The sequence below is a fragment of the Oreochromis niloticus genome, linkage group LG4 (assembly GCF_001858045.2).
Source record: "Oreochromis niloticus isolate F11D_XX linkage group LG4, O_niloticus_UMD_NMBU, whole genome shotgun sequence".
NCBI lineage: Eukaryota > Metazoa > Chordata > Actinopteri > Cichliformes > Cichlidae > Oreochromis > Oreochromis niloticus.
In genome coordinates, this window is record NC_031969.2 from 25,665,063 (window position 1) to 25,686,772 (window position 21,710).

General features: G+C 39.0%; 3 protein-coding genes across 4 annotated transcripts; 1 reads left to right on the plus strand and 2 right to left on the minus strand.

Annotated features, from left to right (window-relative positions):
• Positions 1-1,328: 1,328 nt before the first annotated feature.
• On the minus strand, positions 1,329-3,647 carry mrm2 (mitochondrial rRNA methyltransferase 2). The gene is made up of 2 exons (XM_003442177.4): positions 3,278-3,647; positions 1,329-2,543 (listed from the first exon to the last, which is right to left on the minus strand). Exons 1-2 carry the CDS (start codon positions 3,564-3,566, stop codon positions 2,113-2,115), a joined length of 720 nt encoding a protein of 239 aa, XP_003442225.1. The 5' UTR covers positions 3,567-3,647; the 3' UTR covers positions 1,329-2,112.
• A 1,258-nt stretch (positions 3,648-4,905) lies between these two features.
• On the plus strand, positions 4,906-11,492 carry nudt1 (nudix (nucleoside diphosphate linked moiety X)-type motif 1). Its single transcript, XM_005468815.4, has 4 exons — positions 4,906-5,133; positions 5,244-5,400; positions 8,240-8,385; positions 10,990-11,492. Exons 2-4 carry the CDS (start codon positions 5,249-5,251, stop codon positions 11,160-11,162), a joined length of 471 nt encoding a protein of 156 aa, XP_005468872.1. The 5' UTR covers positions 4,906-5,133; positions 5,244-5,248; the 3' UTR covers positions 11,163-11,492.
• snx8a (sorting nexin 8a) lies at positions 11,414-21,687 on the minus strand. 2 transcript variants are annotated; one of them, XM_013269607.3, is made up of 15 exons: positions 21,559-21,687; positions 20,044-20,124; positions 19,843-19,909; positions 19,024-19,151; positions 18,021-18,150; positions 17,050-17,240; positions 16,746-16,866; positions 16,042-16,178; positions 15,799-15,879; positions 15,534-15,694; positions 15,216-15,345; positions 15,052-15,120; positions 14,493-14,642; positions 13,084-13,233; positions 11,414-12,768 (listed from the first exon to the last, which is right to left on the minus strand). In XM_013269607.3, the coding sequence occupies exons 3-15, from the start codon at positions 19,862-19,864 to the stop codon at positions 12,688-12,690; spliced, it is 1,551 nt and encodes a 516-aa protein (XP_013125061.1). In that variant the 5' UTR covers positions 19,865-19,909; positions 20,044-20,124; positions 21,559-21,687; the 3' UTR covers positions 11,414-12,687. The 2 variants fall into 2 exon arrangements, with proteins under 2 accessions (XP_013125061.1, XP_003442224.1); XM_003442176.5 differs by lacking the exon at positions 21,559-21,687 and having other exon boundaries at positions 20,044-20,208.
• Between the last annotated feature and the right edge of the window lie 23 nt (positions 21,688-21,710).

Here is a 21,710-nt window from a genome sequence, read left to right on the forward strand (position 1 = left end):
GTTTGTTTGTTAAGCCAAAGCACTGACCTATAAATCATTTAAGCACCAAAGAAACCAAAATCAGTGGATGAACCAGTGTTGTCCATACACATAACAGTAAGCAAATAATCCATTTGAAAATGTATCTTTGGGTAATTTGTTACCAACAACCTGTCAACAAAACATAATTTGTTCCCATTTCTTGCCAAAGATAAAACAGTTTGAAAAAATACTATTTTCTGACCAACAAGATGATTCCCAAAAAACTATTAGCTAAAAATGTCACATCTTGGCAGGGTGTGTGTTATGTTCTTTAAAAAAAAAATTGTAAACTGGACAAGTAGAGGACAAAAGAAGTGTCAGGCCTAAAAAAGCAAACTCCAGCAGATTGCATACGGTCCTTCAGTTGATCCATCTACTGTTCACTGAATCTTCATCACAAATGGTCTCGGTGGAAGGGTGACTGATGTGAATTCCTTCTTAAGAAAGTCTTTTCTCCCTATTTTCCCGAGGTTTACCAAAGTAGAAAAGAACTTGACCAGACACACCAGGAAAAAAAAAAAAAAAAAAAAAAAATCAGAAGAAAATAAATCATTGCCCCCATTTGAGATTTTTCTAGCAAAACATTAGGAAATATGAGGTGGCTCAACATTTTTGCACAAATTTAGAATCTAAAAAGCAACATGCACATCCTCTAAATGTTATGCATCTTTGACCTCATTACTCAACTATTGTAAATTACTAACTTCCAAACATTTCTACCCAAAACCATAAGAGAGCCTCTTTAGGCTCTTTATCCCTCTAGAGACTGCATTTGCTTTTACTGCAGTAGTAAGGATTACTATACCTTTAAAAACAAATTTAAAGAACTTTATTTTTATGGTAGATTTGTTACAAATCCACCCACAAATTAATCAGAATTCAAAAGAAAAATACTTCTTTTACTTGAGATCAAGCTATCGTCTGGCTTGACCTATAACTTTTTACTAAAGAACCAAATGTTTGCCAACACAGATGTTAATCTTTTGTACTGATTTATTTAACCATGAAAGACATACAAGCTGTAGAAGTATTCAGCGAATTGCATCTCTGTTTGTAAAATGAATGGGGATTTTTCCTTTTAGAACCAGGGGTGCCTGAAATAACTCCTTCTCCTTTGAACCTCTGCGCATGGTTGCATTTCATTGTTATTCACTCATTTGTACATGACAGAGCCCTTTTGGCCAAAGGGTAAAGCAACATCCCAAGTACGTGTCCAGCTGGAGACCTTTGTGCCAAGTCATTCCCAATCTATTTCTGTCACTGGACTAAAAGCATAAAATGCCCTCTAAAAATGATAGCTGCTTGTACATACATGAAAACGAATGCACTAAGATGGGAAGAGAAGATACTGACATCGTATATGCACCTGGCTCTGGTGAATGGCGCTACAAGTCAGGACAAGACTGTGACACAGTACGACTACAAAATGTGCTTTTATTTCATGACCAGTTGTACTAAAAAAAAATAGAAACAAATGAAAGTGTTCACCTCAGTGATTTAAAGGAGATCTGTGAAAATATGAAGTTAAAAAAAAAAAAAAAAAAAAAAACTGAAATGACTGTGCTTATAACATTTTCACAGGAAATGGACATGTTTTCACTGTCAGAACCCAATAACACTTGAGTAGCATCCCACTTCCAGTTAGTCATACTGTGTTTGACTCTTATGTATTAGTTTTCGCTCTCTGTGAGCTCTCAGTGAGAGAATTATTACATATTTCTACATGGCTGGCAGTGCAAATTATTAGCATAAGCACCACTGGTAGATGACTTTCTGTAACAAAGCAAATACCAGTCTGAGTGTGTAGAACAAACACTTGGGGCAAACAATAACTTCAGAGAAGCACTGCATTGGGCTCTTGAGGAATATCAAACTGATTCTTGCATAGGTTTACATATTACTGATTCACTGCTGCTGTGTTAAGTTTGCAGGGCTTAAAAGCCAGCATCACAGTGTTTAATGTGTTTGCTTCTGTGCCTGGAGCAGTCAGCCTTACTTATGCCTCAACAGTGCCATCTTTTGATGACAGCCACTAAGAGAGCCCCTTCGTCATGCTCAGACTGAACGGAGCACACACTCCATAATTAAACATCAGTTTACTGGCCTTCTGAACATTCTAGCAAGGAAATATCGTTCAGCTGAGTCTTTTCTGCTGGAATCTGGCTTTAAAGTCCGAACACTACTGAACACACTTGAGAGTGTTTCCTGGAGTTTATGAGCAAGGATCCCATCCCAGTATTTACAAAGAAGAGAACCCTGGGGCTGTAAAATTTTCTCAGCCAAGTCTATCAAAGACAAACACATTGTGATGAGTCTCTCGTGGTCCATCTCTCTGAAACCGCTGGCATTGGGTGCCATGTCGCTCAGGATGACATGAGCCTTGCCGTGGGGAAGAAGCTCCAACAGCTTGGCATGTGTGGCAGGGTCTGTGACATCGCAACTGGACAGGAAGTGAGCACCATCCAGAGGCGGTATGTTCAGCAAATCAATGCCAACAACCATACCACGAGGCAACTCTGGATCTAAGGTAATAGGAAAGATAGTGACTTTAATTTACAAGCTTATTTTTTCTGTTATTTAAGGCTGAGCTACAAGAAAGACAAGTCTGGATATAAAAGTCAGTCTATTTCCTTGCACGATCAACTAGAGAAGCAAGACAACTCATTTGATAATTATAATAATACATAATTATATCAAATTATAATAGCACGTGTTCTATATTGTCATCAATACACGTTTCTTTTGTGAATTTTCTGCTTTTATTAATGCATCTGCCATAGGCTTCAATAACTTTCAGCTTGGTAATACATCACAGTCTATCACATCTGCTTCTGTTTTTTGCAGAGCACTGCTTTTTGTTTGTGTGGTAAATGTAGTGCAGACTATTCCCATCAATCTGCATCACTAAGAATAAACGCCGACATGATGGATATTAAGACCAGCTTCGGTTTCTGAATGCTAATATTCAAACCACACTGCAGATATTTAAAAACAAAATCAATCAATATGACATTTTACGATGCCTATATAATCTTATTAGGAAAATTAGGGATGAGCCACAATACTTTACGCTTGGAAAACTACAGAAGCACTACGCAATAGGGAGAAATCGGACAAACTATTATAAGGTTGGGTTTAAAGTCGTCCCTGACATACAGTCTTAGCAAAAGCACAAAAACTCTAGGTTAAACGTTGTAACAATCATATCATAGCGCCCCTCCCACAAACGTGTGTGATTAGACACCTGTCCTCTCACCTGTCACAGCTGAATTGACCCTCTGGACTGCCACCTGGCTCCAGGCTCCAGGAGCAGCTCCGCAGTCCACCACAGCGTATCCAGGCTGTAAGAGCCTGAACTTGTCATCTATCTCTAGAAGCTTGAAGGCGCTCCTGCATCGAAAGTTTTGGGCCTGAGAAGCTTTGACATACGGGTCTTTAAGCTGCCGTCGGAGCCAGCGCTGCTCTGCTGGCGTCTTACCCTTCAGTTTCTTCATCAAACACAACGAGGAGTGCAGGTATCTCCTCTGCAAGGAAAACATCCACATTGTTATTACAGTGCGCAGTCACGTGTACCGCATGCTGAACTGCGCTTGCGTCAAAATACACGCCCCCCCCCCCCCTCCTCATTGGTTAAGGGCAAAATCGTTAGGTGCGTGCCTATATACGTCCCCTTACTGCAAAACACGTACACAACAAGTGTTCCTATCTGGGACAGATTGAGGCTAATGTGCCTACAGTAATTTATTTTTCCATTTGTTTTAAGTTTATACAATACTGAGAAATCCTAGGTCACATTTCTTTATTTATTTTTTACTGTTTACAAAATCTTTTAATGTGGGAGAAGACAGGCAAGCTATATTAAGCCAGTTTAGCATCCAGACTCTTATTACAGTGCTCTAATATGTGCAGAAGGTGTGACACTGTCAAAGACAGACGAGACCTTCCCTAAAGGAATAGATTGCAGCATATGTAAAGCACAAATGCTTTCCAAAAAGCATTGGAGAGTTTGATTGGTGAATAACACATTGGCTCACCAAAGTCACCAATTCGATTCCACTCTCTTTGGGGGTTCTGTCAGGAAGAGCATCTGATGTAAAACTTTACCAAATCAAAACATATGGAGCTACCAGCTGAGGCAAGGGAGCAGACTGAAGTAGCTTTTATGTGTCAGACCATGCCATCCAAGTACAGGAGACGAAGTGGCATTTCTTCAGACCCCCTGCAGTGATTTCACATTATGGAATGTTGTGTGCTGTAGATTAATTTGAGGGCTGGGAGATCACATCTGTTAGTAATGATCTTTACATGCAGATAGTTCTCCAGATTCTCTATAGTCCAGCCATTCATCCATTTTCCTTTGTTTATTCAGTTGTTTATCCAGTTGGGTTTCTCTATAAACTTTTAATAATAATATGGGCCACAAAGATGATTTGTTGCAAATTTAGATTGGAAAATGTTCTTCAGTTTTTGAATGGTAAACTCAACCTTAAATTTTACAGATTTCAGGTGGAATCTTTTTTGTAAGGCATGATTAAAGTGCATTTAAGTATTATTGCTTTTCTTATTATTACTAGTAGTCTACATAGTAATGAAAGTAAGTAAAGAAGCATTTAGGGCCTGGATGACCTAGATGACTGAGAACCATCAGAGACATAACGAAGCTTTTAGAAGCAGTTTTTGTTATATTAACAAAATAAAAATAATCAATCAATAAAATTGTATTTTCAGTAGAATTTTTCAACATAAATACCATGATAATAACATTAGCTCTGATGTTACTGATAACCTCCATTTGTTGTTGGGTTATCTTGAGATAACACGTGTTGTAACTGCAGCATTAACCAGCTGCAGTTTCTAGTCGAACACATTTCATGGTAACCACGGTTAACCGATCTAGCAAGAAAGCGATGGACCCGGTGAGCTGAGTTTACGTCAATCGTACTCATCCACGCTCTTACGCATCAGCACATCACGTGACCACCGATCTGCCGCTGCACGCGGGAGTTGTTGAACTCAAAGTATACTGTTTTTATAAACAGTTACGTTTTTTCTTCGGCAACCGCTGAGCAAGATTTCCTGGTTTCAATACGCCAGCACAGTTTTACTTAGCAGGTAACTATGTTAGCACACAGCGCAGTGTGCAGCTGATTACGCTTACTGTGCAGCACAGTAGAGATGCATTGCGTTAGTTTAACATCAGATTTCTTTACCTCCACACTCAGGCGAGATGTTGAGCTCCAAGCTACTGACCCTTGTGTTCGTAGTCCAGCCGGGCAGAGTGCTACTGGGCATGAAGAAGAGGGGCTTTGGAGCTGGAAAGTGGAACGGGTTTGGGGGCAAAGTTCAGCCTGGAGAAACTATTGAGGACGCTGCTAGGAGGCAAGTTTAGTTGCTTTCAACACTTTTTATATTATAATAATAATAGACTCGTGATTTAAACGATTTTGAAATGAAGTGGTCTTAAGTGTGACGAAACTAATTGGGAAGCTGGTAGGAAGGAAACAGCAGAAGACTCCAAAAGCTGCAACAACGATCAGCTAAGAACGAGAAACTAAGGGTACGATTCTCATGGGGACCAAAATTGGACAATAGAAGACTGGAAAAATGTCAACTGGTCTGAGTCTCAATTTTGACTGTGACACTCAGATCATGGGGTCAGAATTTGTTGTAAATTACATGAAAGCATGGATCCATTCTGCCTTGTATCAGCGGCGGGCAGTACTGGTTTAATGTGTCTGGGATATTTTCTTGGCACACTTAGGGCACCTTAGTACCAGCTGAACATCATCTAAATGCTACCAGCCTACCTGAATATTGTTACTGACCATGTCCATCCATTTCTGCACCACGGTGTGCCCATGTTCTAATGGCTCCTTCCAGCAGGATAATAATAAAACACTAAATGCATTTCTCGTAATGAATTTGTGTCAATAAAACCTGCTAATAAACCACAAAGAGAAACGAAAAGTTGTGCTGTTTAATTGACATACTTCATCCCAAAGCTTAAATCATCTGAAACTGGTTTCTTGAATCCCCACGGTCACTAGATTTCACAGCACAGCACGTTTGGATGTGCAACTATGTTTTTTTTGTTTTGTTTTATTTTTGTTGTTGTTGTTTTGTTTTGTTTTTGCACAAATTTCTGCAAACACAAAGCATCTTTTAGGTTATTACAGGTGTATTTTCTTATAGCCCTTGTGTTTTTATCTAAAGTAGTTTTAAGTGTAGTTTAACCAGTTTCACGGTGCATATTATCACATCAATATGCACTGTGATACCTGTCATGGTAGATACAGTTACAGCTTTAACATGAACCATTAAAAACATATGACAAAACATAACACTAGGTTTTGGATTTTAAGACCAAACTCTGTCTGTATTTATATCCAACAGCAAAGTAACAGTGTTGTGCAAGGGTTAAGGAGACGACTGAAAAAGAGGGAGTTTGATATGCTGTACTCTGTAAGTGTGAGTACTGTGTAAGTGTGTGGGGGGAAACACATTAATGTGGAGTCTGGACAATCTGTGATCAATCATCTGCAGGAAATTTGCTTCAAAGCAAAGGAAGGAAACCCCCAAAAAACTATTAGGCGAGTTCTCAAGCCGTTTTCCCTTAAACACGTAGTGAGACCAGCTTTGTGTTTAGGATATTTGGAATGCTAAAGGGTAACAAGTGATGGGAACACAAGTGAAATGTGATGGGTAACAAGACTGAGTTAGAAACACTTAGTTCTTCATGTAATGGTCAGGTAAGGGTAATACTAAAAATCATCTTAACCCACTTCCCAATCCTAGCTTCACTCCTAATTTAATAAATCCTGGTCAGTGAATAGGCAAACATTTATTTTGCATTTCTTCCACAGCAATTTCAGCTTTCACATTTTCCGAATTAACTTGTTTAAGTTGCTTTTTGAACCTGTATTGGCTCTCAAAACTTTTAACAGACTCTAGTGTCCAACTCTGCATATCATTCTGTGCATTGAAGGTGAGACAACAAAGATAAGTAACACCAGTCAAAACATTTCTTTTAGTGAAGGGAACTTAAGGTTGTGTTTGGCTTGAATACTGGGGGCTAAAAAGCCAAAATGAGGGCCCTTAGATAACGTGTTGTGACTGAAAATATTGCTAGACAAAAGAGCTTCTTTTAAAAAGTGTGATTGATTAAATAAAAAGAAAAAGAGGAAAACTGCAGTTTGTAATTAATGGTCCTAATCATAGAAATTAGTGTCTGTTAATATGTTGAGTGTAATGTATAATATTCTGTGGAAGGAACATTAAAATTCACTTGCTGCTGGCAACTACCAGCAGCTTTTAAGGTGGAGTGTTTTCTTGGATGCTGCTAATGCATCATTTTTGCAGTTGTTTATTTTTTTTTTATGATTGGGGTGAATCCCCAGAAAATAAAACAAAAAGAGCTGCTGCATGGTTCCATAAAATTTTAATTTTTTTTCAGTCTTTTAAAAGTCGTCATCCCTGCCCCTAACAGTTCTGATCTCTGAAGCTCTTGTGATGAGTAAGATATGTATAAAGTGTACCTTTACCAAGATTTAACCTTCTGTAAATGAATGATGACACACACGGCTGCAGCTTTCCAGCCACCAGCCGAACACATCGCCAACAACAGGAACTGACAGGACCCAGTACAGACTCTTTATGCCGGCGAGGCGTGATTGCAGATGCCGCTCAGGTGCGTCCGCCTCCACTGCAGCGGCACCGCAGACCACGCCCTGCCACACCTTCATAGAAAGCAACAAAGCTCTTATATTAATTTCTTCTCTGAGGACACATTTTTATTAGAAAGCAGCCCCGGCGGTTTTAGGCTATGTCACATATTAGTGTATTAATGGTTAGTTACTTTTTAAAAAAAGATAAGAGAGAATAAAAGTACCAGAAATTTGACATTCAGTCAACCTGAACATGCTATTCTGGCATATTTTACTACCCTCTGCAGTTTGCAGCAACACTTTGACCCCGATCTCAAAGTTCAGCCCACAAGCTCTTAACCAGACCTTTTACTCTCATACTAATTTTTTTTTAATAATCTTAAAATGTTTTGTGTAGAGGGTAAAGCAAATGCCACAAATAGATTGTGTCCTAGAACCACTGATATCATTACTTTGCCATTTTTAGTTGCTTTTAGTGTCCGTGTGACGTCTACAGTGAGCTTATTTTTAAGACCCACATAATTAAACATTTATTTGATGTTTTTTCCTTTCAGAGAGCTGGAAGAAGAAAGTGGTCTCACGGTGGATGCTCTCGACAAGATCGGAAATATCAAATTTGAATTTGTGGGAGAAACGCAGCTACTTGATGTCCATGTTTTCAGAGCTGACACATATAATGGAGAACCGACAGAATCCGATGGTATGCCGTCCGCTGCACCACACTGAAAAATGAGGAAATCCAGTGGTATTATAGTTTGAAAGTCATATTGTTGAAATGAGAGGAAACAGAGAGAGCTTGGGGTGGTGAATTTTAGTTCACTGTTGCCTATAAGTTTCAGATAATGGTGCCCTATGAGAGGAGATGCAAAGACTGTTTGTTGCACAGTGCCTAACAGTTTGGCAGGAAAATATTTTATATTTCAATACATTTATAATAAATATAATTGAGTCCTAATAACTTGATGCAAAACATTTTTTGTAACTTACTGTTAAAGTGATGTTTGACCCAAACTTAAAATCAACAGTTCAGTTTTCATATCTGTCACATTTCTTAATGAAAATAATATTTTAAAGGTTTTATAAAATCAAATTTGTTGAATATGCAAATCCATCCACTTTGGTGACCCCTTAATAATAAGCGAATAAGTGAACAGCCGAAAAAGCTTTTTAAATGGAGTTGAGTAGAAATGTTAGGTAGCAAGAAAAAATATATCTAATAATTGTGCAGTACTGGAGCAGATGTTCATAGTTAAGAGTTCTGTGTAGTCTGTGAAAAGCATTTGACCTCCTCCTGACATCTTCAGGGGGGGTTGTTTTGCAGGCTGTACTAGTTTTATATTTTTCCAGCAAAATTTAAAGTGAAACAAGCAGTCTGAGCAAAGCAATTGAAGCCAAATTCTTCTAATAACTAGAGTCAGGCTCTGACATTAGGTTTTAATGAAATGTTGGCCCACTCTTCTATGCCAATCTGTCATAGTGCAGCTACACTGGGGGGTTTCATGGCTTTTGAGTTCCATGCAAGGTTTATGATAGCAAGAATAGGAATAGGCGTGATGTGCAAGCACTTTGTGGTTTTTGAGGGTGTGCTAGAGAGGACCGAGTAGTGCAAATCAAAAGTAAGGTACAATAACTTACAGCAGACAGAAGGTTGGAGTGTGTGTTCAAAGTAGAAGGTTACAATAAAGGTTTGATTTTAGTGATGTTTCTTAGTTGAAAGAAATGAGTGCATGAGGTTAGAGAGTTGAGGCTCAAAATTCAAATGCTGGTCAAAATAACTGCAAAACTCCTCACAGATTATTTGATGTTGCAGGGCTAGTGACCGATCTCCTTAGAGAAGCTGTCAGGTCTGAACACATGGACCTCAGTTTTGAGATACTTAAAGACACTCAGTCGGTAATGATAGTGAAAATTGGTTGATAGGTGTAATAGGAAAGTATAGCTACATATTATTAGATTAGCAGCAGTAAGAAATAAGAAATATGAGAACTCTAAAACATGAAATGTGTAATGAAAGCAGAAATGGTGCAAGGGTGGAGCTTTGAGAGATGTCACATGGGAAAAGAGAAGATAAAGACAAAGTTATTATGAATTTTGAAGTCTCTGTCAAATAACTATTAATAAAACCATTTGATAGCAGTGCCAGAAATACCAGATCAATAATATGTTAATTGGTTTGGTCTGATGGCTGGTATACTTTTTTTTTTTTTAAGTACAATGTCCCTCAACCAGCTGATAAAGCTGGTAAGCAGTAGTTTTGTGAGTTATTTTAGAAATTAGTAGAAGTCTGGAAATGGGTCTGCAATTGTCTAAACCAGTCGTATCCTGTGTTAGATTTTGTTTGACTATTTGACTGTTTTGTATGAGATAGAAGTAGGAGCGTGTATAGTATATTTGTGAAGTGGAAAGAAAAATCTATAATTGTGCTCTCAGTGGTAAAGATTGTAAATAAACAAAGAAGAGTTGATGCCCTTAGCAGGAAGAACTTGCAAGGATGTCTTTCCAGGCAATTTAGCCAAGGTCAGCAGGGTGAAGTCTGGAGGCGCTCGGCAAACCTCAGCTCCTCGAGCGTTCAGGCATTAGCAGTGAACCAAAGAGTCTGGAGGGTAAGAGAAGTCAAACAGCCAGGAGGTGAAGAGATAAGTAGAGGGAAAAAAGCTTAACTGAAATGTGGTGAAGTTAAGGGAAATTGTGTAATGTGGTTTTAACAGTGATTTAACAAGACAGAAATTAAAAAGTTGAAAAATACTAATAACCAATCAGGGGATTAATTAAGTATGAAGTTTGTTTAGTCAAGAACAGTCTAGTCAAGCTATTAAATAAAAAAACAAAGATCCAACCATTTCTAGCATCTTGTTAAGGTTAAGAAAGAATGAATGAATATGGTGGAGTTTTTTAATCTCTAATCTTTGACTAGAAAAAATTCTAAAAAAAAGAGTAATTTTAGTGACAATAACTATTTCAGCATACACTTATGAGCGTTTTAAGGCACATCAAATAACATTAAAGTGTTTGATTTTAACAGCTTGTCATATAAAAGTTTTGTTTTGTATAAAACCGATAAGATAAAGCAGGAAATGAGTGAAAGTGTTATCTGCACTGCCGTAATGCAGATGTCTGTTGTCTACCTAGGATTGAAGTCCTAAAGCAACTTGAATTGATTTAATAATAAATCTCTCTGTTCTCTGGACAGTAACTAAGAAATGGCACAAAAAATGACAGTGAAAGGCAGATGATATCTGAAGGCAGATGATAAAATGCGATTTCATTCTCCGGAGGTCTAATTATTTTTTCTTTTGTTTTCTAGAAATGAGGCCTCAGTGGTTCGAAAGTGACAAAATTCCTTTCAGTCAGATGTGGGCCGATGATATACTGTGGTTCCCTCTGATGCTGCAGAAGAAGAAATTCGTTGGATACTTCAAGTTTCAGGGTCACGATGTGATTCTCAGCCACACACTGGAAGAAGTGGAGGAGCTCTGAAGGGAAATAATCGAGCTGTTATTGGTGGCTTTTACATCAGGGACCAATATAAAACCTCAGTCTTCTGGAAATTGAGAAATACCAGGAATAATCCAACATCACGGTTGTTTTGTGTCATTATGCGGAGGAAACGAGGATATCCTGTGGAGGGTTTACATGTTATGCAGTTGTAACACAATTAGAAACCTTTTTATTTCTTTACAGGTTTTTTCCCCATGAAAATCAAAGCAGCACTACACTGAAAGAAAACATCCATATTCTCATTTTATTTTTAAAGTATCTGATTCAACACAATTTTTGAAGCACCGCTTTAGTGGAATATTTACAGTATATACAGTTCTGAATTCATTAGGTTTCATATTCTGTGCAGCACGTTTTCTAAATCAAGACGATTACTAAAATAATTGTTTCATACTGTACGGTATTGGGAGTTTCTTCATAAAATACATGTTTAAACCAGGTCACTTGGGTGTATTTGCCATTTGAAACATAGCTTCTTTAACATGAACCCCAAATTGCACCTTTGTTACATATATTTGAGTAAAGTATATTCTCTGTTATATGACAGTATGTGTGTACAAAAAATCAAAAATGTACATAGTTTTAGAAAAGTACAAAGTCAGACAGTGAATGAGAAGAAAATCCAGCAAAATCCAGACATTTTTGTCCTGATAATAATTCATCTGTTGGCTGATGTGCGCAAAAATCTTCTTAAAGAAATAAAAGCGATGATTGTTAAATTGGAGCGATGCAGGAGTCCTGCTTTTATGTATAGCAAAGGAGTGTATTTAGGCAGCTTTGTCTTTGGTAGTAAATCAATAGCTTATAGTGTTATTATCAACATATTATGTCACTAGTGCCAGACATTATCCTTTCATAGATCTCACCTCGGCCCTTCATATTATCCTACAGTTTAAGGTCAGATGTTTGAAATAGCTTATTAAAATAAAAACTGGGACGCTTGCAAATACTTCAGGCAGCGAAAACTCTTGATGTAAATAACAAAAAGCAGGAAGAGTATGCTGATACACATCCCTACGAACTAACATTTCTAAAACAAAATAATATACTGGTCCAATGTTATTCAGCAAGAACAGTAAGATTTTAAATAGTCCTGTCCTTTAATAAAGTCAGCCTTTCTGTCCTTCACCACTTGTTTCATCTTAGTGTGGAAAATTTAAATATCACATACAGGTGCTTTAACTAGTCAGAATGCAGAAATGAATGCACCAGCCTTGTATCTGTTACAAAATAACACCTCAGAGGATTTTCCTGACATGTTCAAATAATTATAAAAAGTTAATAGTGAACTGGACTTTACTCCGAAGCAGAGCGTAAAGTGTTTTACGAGCCAGCTGTCCCATGCAGGTGACATGGCCAATGATCAGACATAATGTGTAAATTCTCTAACTGAATGAAAAGCTGTGCTTTTTTCCCCTCTCTTTTAGCTCAAAGAGCTTTATTTTCTAGTTTGCAATCCTCACTGGCTGTGTTTTTCCTTTTTCATCTCATGTACATTTAGGTTTCAGACGGAGTGTTTCAATCCATTGTTACCGCTGAAGAGACACCCAAGCTTTGGCTGCAATTCACTCCACACCTCCCCCATCTAAAAAGAAAGGGAAAACAATGGTGTATTTTACTGCACAGAATATATTGCTCAATACTTTCCAGCTTTAAGACCCACTGAAAAAAAGAAGCATTCAAGTACTTGAACCACAGAAACTGAAAACCAGCGATCAGAAGGAAGTACATAACCGTTACTGCTTTGCTTGGTTTCAAATCCCAGATGAAAAAGGCTGGTCTGTTCAGCTATACCATCCATCCGTTTCAGTAGCCAATTTATAACTTATTTGACCTTACTGAAGAGGTGTCGCCATAAAGGTGGATCTGTAGAAAAATTATTTTCAAAAAGCTGTCTCACCTCTCGGTGTCCTTGGACCTGGGAGTTAACGAAAGATCCGAGAATGTGCGAGGTAATCGGAAGGTACGTGAAGATAAGCTGTGTTTCTTGATGAAGGCAGAATAGGGAGAAGTAGTTACGCAGCTCCATGGTCTGGATGGCATTTTCTTGCTGTTATTAGAATAAACATACAGGAAGATGTCTTTACCGCTTATTAAAGGATGGAAATTATTAGAAATAAAACAGTTTATATGGAGTGACCGTTGTCTAATTTCACATGTACAAGCGTTGGGGCTAAATATGAAAAAAAACAAAAAAACAACAACAACATGATGAAGCTCTACTCTCATTACCAAAACAAGAAGCCCACAAATTATTCAATTACATTTAAAAGAGTCTATAGGATTTAAAATTGATTCATTTTGTGTTGTCATGTCAACACTGTAATTACCTTTCATCATTCATTCATGACTGTTGTACATAATATTACAGAGCATTAATCTCACATATTAGTCAACTAATAATCTCTCTGTTTTTGGAGAGCATTACATGCATTGACGGGGCACCCTATGTATATTTTGCCTGCATAACCATCTCTAGGGTTTACAGAGGATGGCTTGAAAATGCTTTGTTAATGACAGAGGTCAGAGTGGAATGGCCAGACTGCTTCGATCTGATAGGAAAGCAACAGAAAAATAAATAAAAGTAGCAAAAGAGCATCTCTGAATGCACAACACATCTAACCTTGAAGCAGAAGGGCTACAACAGTCAAAGACCACACCAGATACCACTCCTGTCAGCTAAGAACAAGAAGCCAAGTCTACAAATTCACACAGATTCACCAAAACTGGACAACTGGAAATTGATGAGTCTTGATGTCTACTGTGAGATTCAGATTGTTCGGAATTTGGTGTAAACATCATGAAGGCATGGATCCACCCTGTTTTGTTCAGGCTGGTGATAGTGATGTAGAAACACGGGGATATTTTCTTTGCATACTTCAGGTGCTTTAGTACCAATTAAGCGTTTAAACAGTCTATTGAGGAGTATGCCTGTCCCTTTATGACCACATTGTACCCATCTTCTGATGGCCATTTTCAGCAGGTTAACATGACAATGTGTTCACTGTACTCGAATGGCCTTCATAGTCAATACATCTCAATCTAATAGAGCACCATTGGGATGTAGTGGAACAGGATAATGTGCAGATGACAAATTTCTCTCATCCCCAACATTTTAATATTTTTTTAATGGCTCACAAGGCTATAGCTCCATTCAAATGCGAACCCACACAAATATATGGTCAGTGTGTGTGTTTTAAGGGCACATGTTACTATTATATGAACTCCAGTCGTTTTGGAATTTTACTTTTGAAGCAGTAAATAAGTTCACACTCTGAAGGCTCACAAAAGAGAAAATGAAATGATCACCTGAACAATTCGCGATTCCAGCTGCTCCACAGATGCCTGCTCTTTGGGCTGCACAGTGGCACTCATCATCTGCCTCTTCATCACACTGTACTTGTGCAATGCTTTCTGGTGCTCGTGGAGGACGCCCTTCTCATGCCGCTCACAGAGATCCTTGAGAAACAAAGTACTTCTTTATTTGAATCCAAATTGTAGGGAAACACACTGTGCTGCACATAACAACCAGGGGTAATGGAAGAACTTTATGCATGTTGTTTTTTTTGGTTAATAGATTTGATAGACGCTGTGGAAAATGCTTTCTTATTAACCCACCAGCTGCTTTGCAAAATCAAAAAAATTCCACCCACGAATAAAACTGCAATTTCAGCGGAGTGAGGTTAAAACAGTCCATTACATAATATTCTGACTTTGGTAACTAAATGCACTTCAATTTAAATTTACAAATATTCATTGCGCTTCTATCAGAAAACAGCAGGCAGGACAAAAGTAACTGCCACACAAAAGGTTGAGGATCCCCTGGAGGTGGAGTGAAAGGCGAGAACCAAAAGTGAAACTCACTCACCCTGTACGACTGCAGCAAATCCAGGAAAAGATTCAATTTTTCCACAACATCATCTTCTTCTCGCCGGCCCTGAGGACATTAACAAAACAACATTTATTACCCAGTGCCAGTTTTGGACAAACACAGCAGAGCAGGTGGTGAAGATGAAAGACTGAGGGCTATACCTGCTGAGCAGCTTTGTCAGACAGCACAGCGAACTCCACAGAAAGGCTCTTCAGCGACTGGCGCAGGGTCCCCCAGGTGCTTTGTGAAGAGGCCAAGGAGGGAAGAGGCGAGGCATCTGAGCCCAGTGTACTGCAGAAAATACAATATTACAGAGGGAGAAAGTAATATTGTGGTGTGCTAGCTGCCAAACTCATTTCAAGTTAACAACCAGGAACAGAATCACAGATAACACTGAGGATTTGAACCTTATTACCAAAAACTCCAATACCTGCGGATACTACAGAAAGATTAAGTTTATACCCGTAATAATAAAATACCTGAGCTCTTTGCCAAACATGAGGAGATCAGATGCATTGTCCTTAGAGCGCTCCACCATTTTCTCAGCTCTGTCCCGCAGCCTCTGGAAGCTGTTGTGGATATTTCTAATCATCTCTCTGCTTGTCGAAAACTGAGCCTGAATGTCAGCTGGGAGATATTCCTGTAAAACAAGTGAGGCAAAGCTCTTTTGTGCTGTCTGAATCCTTAAAAGCAGGCGATTCTTTATGAGAAAAGTACAACTGGAGTCATCAACCATGTGCAAACCTTTGCCTGAGTTGCGATTCTGTTAATCATGAACTCGTCACCCATTTTCTTACAAGTGTCACGCAGCCTAGATTGAACATCCTGTTTGGGAAGAGGAGGGTGAGGAGGTCAGAGTTTGGGGGGGAAAAAGACACAGATTAGCTAAAACAGGATGCATTGCACTATCAGTCATCATGACCATAATGCTTACTGGGCAACAGCCAACACAAAAGAAACAGGGAGTGAGTTAAAGAAACGACATACAGAGCCACTGAAAGTGAGGAAGGTCTTGACCAGCTCATCCTCTGAGAAGAAGGGATGTCGAGCCACCAAGTTAATAAATCTGCCGAGACCACGTCTCCTCCCCTCAATGAACTCCCGCTCAGAGAGAGAGGTCAGGACTGTGGAGAGACGCAGCAGAGAACAAACACCATGAGCAGTTTGACCAGGAGTGTTAGCGCTGACAGAGAGGGGTGTGTGGGGTATAAACGGGGGCAAACTTTAGCTTAAACTTGAAGTCTATGTCAATTTACTTAAAAACCATAAATGGAGAACTCTTCCGATGTTATGCATCAAAAAGCACCTATGGTGCAAAAGCTGATTTGCATATGATGATGCATTTTTTTAGATATTCTATAGCTGGTTAAGACTTAAGTGAGTCAGTGTCTAACCAAGCGTTTTTGTGAGGATTCATCAGTGCATAAGAATCTACATAAAGAGGAAACAGGCGGATTTTTACACATCACTAGTTTCTTTTATATTTTTTAAATTCATCAGTTTGAAACCTCCTGTATTAATATGTAACTTTTATTCTTTACCCGCCAAAATGCTTGGCTATGTGTTTGTCAACCATTCTGTAGAGAATATACATGCAAATAATCTCCAAACAAATCTGAAGTAACAGACATGTTCAGCTAAAAAGATAAACTGTAAAATGATTCAATGCAGAAACAAAAAACCTGACCTACCTCCCTTTAACATCCTTTTAGGTGGCAAAGCTGGCACCACTCTGTAGGCAAATCTCTGAAGCAAAACCTCGTGGAAGACATCGAAGTCGCTATAACGCCGGTAAACTGATATCTTATAACGCTGAATAAAACAAAAAGCAAAGACAAGAAAATTTAAGAGAAAGAGTTACAGTGTAGTAGTTCACATAGTGTTCTAGATTAGTTCATATTATTTAAATACCGATCGAGAAGCAGAGTTTCTAGTTTCTTTTTAGACCAATGTAACACACATATTTACTGTATCAGGTTTTATTTGGTGCCTTACCTGGCTGGTGACCTGGTACTCCACATGTTTGAGGAACAGGCCTTTCTTCTCAGGAATGAGCTCCACCTGGACCGTGTCTTTCGCCAGAAGCCCGTCCAGCGTCTGCGACAATGTCAGCACGTCGTCCTGAGCCGGCTGCATCCTCAGTGTGCTCAGGTCCCTCGGCTCCCCGAGCTGAGGTTTCGGTAACTCTGACAACCACACAGCAACAACCAAGATCTAATATTTGTTTTCCGTGATCGAATCAATGGATCTAGAGAGAAGTGAATTTCCCAAGTGGGAGGAATGCTGATGTTAAAACCACTTTTCTGTTTTTCAACAGAAGACTACGTGTTTCCCTCTGTTTGTCTCCTGCTAGCTCAGTATTGTGTGTAGCCTTCATGTGATCTGCTTTTCATTTCTTCTAGGACATTCCAGGAAGATCGTGAATTGAATGTAATGTACTCCCACAAATGCATAAGGCTCATTCTGGAGCAGACAAGGAAGTGGCATGCAGCAAGCTGCCACACTGGCCACACCTGAAATAACAGAGAGGGCCTTAAATAATCACAGAAGATCGGGGATGGATCTAACTCAAGCCAGCATAATGGCTACCTCAATGAAAACCATAAAAACCTCTCCCCCTGTCATCTTCCCTCTGTGGGGCTAGTGAAAGAATGCAACACTTAAATATAGCAAAGTCTTCCCTACCAAAATAAAATAAAACTAAATGAAGCCACATGAGGCAAGTGAAATGAAAATTTTATGCAGTTGGTACTTTTCAGTTTAGAGCTGTCATTTTTAAAAAATCCTTCTATTTAAAAGTGAAACCTTACATCTATATGGTCAATAAAAACAGTGACATTTATATCTTTGCAAATGATTTATCCTGACAGCAGAGGAAATGCTGGCGTTGCCGTTTTACACACTGAAGACTTTCCAAACTACTCATTAAGCAAAACATTTACAACACTGCTGTCACTGTCCCCTACCTAGTATGCAGTTCTCCAAGAGTTTGGGACTCGGTTGCTTGCCCTGCTGAGCGAGAGCAATCAAAGCAAGCGCTTTATAGAGTGATAATTTGCTCAGGAATCCATCGGTGGAGTCAACATGCTCAGCAATCTGAAGAGGACAAAGACAATATGGCCTCAGAGTCACAATTTTACAGTCTGACAACCAAATTCAAATGTGGTTTGCATTCCTTTTGCGAAAAGTGCACAGTATACACAAAGGCAATGATATGCAATGGGGTCAGGGAACGGGACATTAAAAAAAAAAAACATTTCTTTAAATTTGTTTTGTTACAGCAAAAGTGCAAAGTTATGTAGCAGAAATTAGAAAACCTTTGAGCCAAAACCTACAGACATTGTAACTTCAGAGAAATTTCATATTGTGCATGTGTTGTATATCTCAGCATTAACGCAAACAAAAACCACGGGACACACCGCTATGTATTCAGTGCCTGCAAGCCAACAATGTTACTTCCTGCTGATAAGATATTCATCCCACTATCCTTTGTCTCAACCACTCATCCAACTCAGGGTGACAGGGGCACTGGAGCCTATCTCACAGTGGCGACCTGATAAAATATTGTGTCTTTATCTACTCTGTCTGCATTTGCTAACACTAATTCACAAAGCATCCCTTATCAAAATTAAAGTGAACAGTTGAGCAAAAATGTGGCATAGCAGCCCATTTAATTTATTAAATTGTCTCTTTGACTAAAGGCTTCAATTCACCAGTCTGTAATCCTTTTCTATCCCAGCCTCATGTCACTATAAAACTGTGAGTGCATATGTCACATTGGTAATATGCAAAAAATAGGGATGGGTGAATGGGATATTCCTCTATTATTTCGGTTCAGTGTGGGCTGTATAGTCCATTACAGTAGGCTGCTTTGGGCCAGTGCCAGTTAATAAGTAAAAGTTACAGTTTTAAATAACACTGCAGTCTCTGCCTGTGGCAGCATGAATGCTTTAAGTGTGGACCCCGCACCTGGTTTAAGACCACCTTGGAGAGATCAGTCCTTTGGAGCAGCCGCTGAAAAACCTCAACCTGCACTCTCTCATCTGTCCTACAGCGGATGGCCTCATGCACTTCCCTGTAATAGGCAGGAACTGAGCCTAAAAGAGGAACAACACCTACATAGCATCACAACTGCCCAAATTTGAGAAATATTCCACCATTATAATGAAGTGGTAACCAGTGCAGGGGTCACCAGAAACTAATTTTATGAAACTACTCGCTTTATTTCCTATCTCGTGGTTTTATATTACCCCACATAGAAATTACAGGCTACTGTGTTGACTTGAATCTTTTAAGGCATCCAAAAATCAGACAAAAAACAAATAAAACAAAAAAGCCTCGAAATGTATTATATTAACAACCTTTTAGAGAAGTGCGGACTAGATAAGATGAATAAAGCAGAGATAATATCACTACGGGGTTTTTAGGTATTTCAGTGGACAAGGGAAAGTTTTCCAAATGGAAGTAAAACAGCTCCCAAACTAAGTAGCCCTGTTCACCGCTTACATAACCTTTACCGGGAAAAATCACCAAGACTGTAGCTTCACTGGTATCAAGAAAACATCAACAGGTGAGATAAAACGCGCACACGACGGCTTTTCCAAAGAAGATTGATTCCGATCGTAATGTTGCCTACTCAAAAATTCTCATAGCGATTTTAGCTCGCAGGAATATTCACACTTTAAACTTTTCCGACATCGCAAAGTCGAGAAAAATAAATAAATCCAATATGGAAATTATTTGGCGATACAGTCATAAAAAGGACTTTAAGAAGTTTCGGCACTCTACCTTCACTGATCTCTCCTGCCATGGTTCAGCCTGTCATGTGAGCACGGGAGCACCTCCATGTGATTTCCTGAAGAAAAGAAAAAAAAAAACATGCAATTTATTTCTTAAAGTTGTAGCGATCGCTGGCTCAAGTCCGAGCCCCGAGATGAATAATCCACATGATTTAAGTGCAGTAATTTACTTACAGCCACAGTTACTCACCAATTGTGCCTTTAAACTGCATTAATCCGAACCAAGAAACGGATTTGGGGTGTGAAGAAGCGATTTATGACGCTCCCAACTCTGTGAGACAGAAGTTTATCAGACTTACAATGGGGAAAAAATGTCTCGAAGGGGGATATTTATTTCATGGTTTCACTTGGGAGGTTTAATTTTAGTTTATTCTCTGTTCCTCATTCTTTAAACTTGTCTGCATAAGCAATGGTGCCTTCATGTGCTCCTTGTATGTTTTAGCTTGAGGGATAACAAGATGCACAGGCAGAGAGCTTAATTGACGTGATCGTTGTTGCTGTACACATAACCGTACTGTTTTTAGCTGTATTATCTTTACGTGTTATTGTTGTTGTTGTTTTGTCGTAGATATCAACAATAAAGCAGAAAGAGAATAGAAAAATGAAACAAAATAAACAGAAAATACTCTCAGATTATCAATACACATTGTTTTCAGGAATAATGTGCAAAAGGCTTGAGCCACACTTATTTCATTATATTTTGTTAGAAATATGGAAATACAGAATGTAACCGTGTTTGCAGAATACTAATAAGCTTGAAAGTCAGTGTTTTTGGCACGACCACCTTCATTCTTTAATACAGCCTGAAGTCTCTTACGGTTAGGCTTTATTGTAATTTTTATTGTAAAAGCATTTTTCAAGAATACTTCTCCAGGCTTTTTAAAGGATATTCAAAGAACTTCTTTGGATGTTGACTGCCTGTTGTTTCTTTCTTTGTCAGTAATGCTGGATCCAAGCTCTGGGGAGGCTAATCCATGACTAATAGTGTCCCACTGTGGGTTTGGGGGGGGGTTTTCGGTCCAAGTATGCTTTTACTCCCTTTGCAGCATGTTTGGGTTCATCGTCATCCTGACAAATGAAGCTGTTACTAGTCAGATGATTTTTTTAGATAGCACCACATGCAATCTGATGGGTGTTGGAGGTTGTTCTGATTTCATAATTCCATCAAGGTTCTGGTGTAATTTTGTGTAATTTGGACTTTTCCCTCTGTTCTCCTTCCTTAATATTTTTTAGATAAGTTTATTGCATGACTTTTACAAGACTTTTAATTTTTCTTCCCGCTGTGCAAAAAAAATTTAACTATCTTAAACCCCTTAGAGCAGCGGTCCCCAACCCCCGGGCCTCGGACCGGTACCGGTCCGTGAGTCGTTTGGTACCGGGCCGCGAGAGTTGAGGCTCAGGTGTGAAATGTATGGTTTTCAGGGTTTTTATCGGTTTTCAGCGTTATTTTGTTATCGTTTTTATCGTTAACTCGGTTTTCCTGGGTCTTTTCACGTGTGTTATGAATAAATCTTCTTTTTTTCGGTACCGGCACTAGTTTTATTTTGTTGTATTTATCCGCGACACCTTATTGCCGGTCCGTGAAAATATTGTCGGGCATAAACCGGTCCGTGGCGCAAAAAAGGTTGGGGACCGCTGCCTTAGAGGAGACAATTTTCTTAGCTGTGACTCAATAGACAGGTAGTCATACTTTTTCCGACATTACCTGAACCTCTCAGTAGCCCGACGCTGCGGCTCCTCTGGGTGGCGCTGTTGGGTCATGTTTTATTTTTTAAAACATATCGACGGTGTTGGGCTACTTTTTGCGGGCCGGGGCTGGGTTTGCTGCCAGCTGGGTGAATGTCGTGAACAGTCGCC

Coding starts and splice junctions, on each gene's coding strand:
- snx8a (XM_013269607.3), bottom strand. CDS start 19,864: ATGGCAGGAGAGATCAGTGAAG. Junction 18,151..19,023: donor CCAAGGTGGTCTTAAACCAG/GTGCGGGGTCCA, acceptor TGTCCTCTTCAG/ATTGCTGAGCATGTTGACTC. Junction 13,234..14,492: donor TGGAATCGCGAATTGTTCAG/GTGATCATTTCA, acceptor TTCTAATAACAG/CAAGAAAATGCCATCCAGAC.
- nudt1 (XM_005468815.4), top strand. CDS start 5,249: ATGTTGAGCTCCAAGCTACTGACCCTTGTGTTCGTAGTCCAGCCGGGC. Junction 5,401..8,239: donor ATTGAGGACGCTGCTAGGAG/GCAAGTTTAGTT, acceptor TTTTCCTTTCAG/AGAGCTGGAAGAAGAAAGTG. Junction 8,386..10,989: donor AGAACCGACAGAATCCGATG/GTATGCCGTCCG, acceptor TTTGTTTTCTAG/AAATGAGGCCTCAGTGGTTC.
- mrm2 (XM_003442177.4), bottom strand. CDS start 3,566: ATGTGGATGTTTTCCTTGCAGAGGAGATACCTGCACTCCTCGTTGTGT. Junction 2,544..3,277: donor GGTCAATTCAGCTGTGACAG/GTGAGAGGACAG, acceptor CTATTACCTTAG/ATCCAGAGTTGCCTCGTGGT.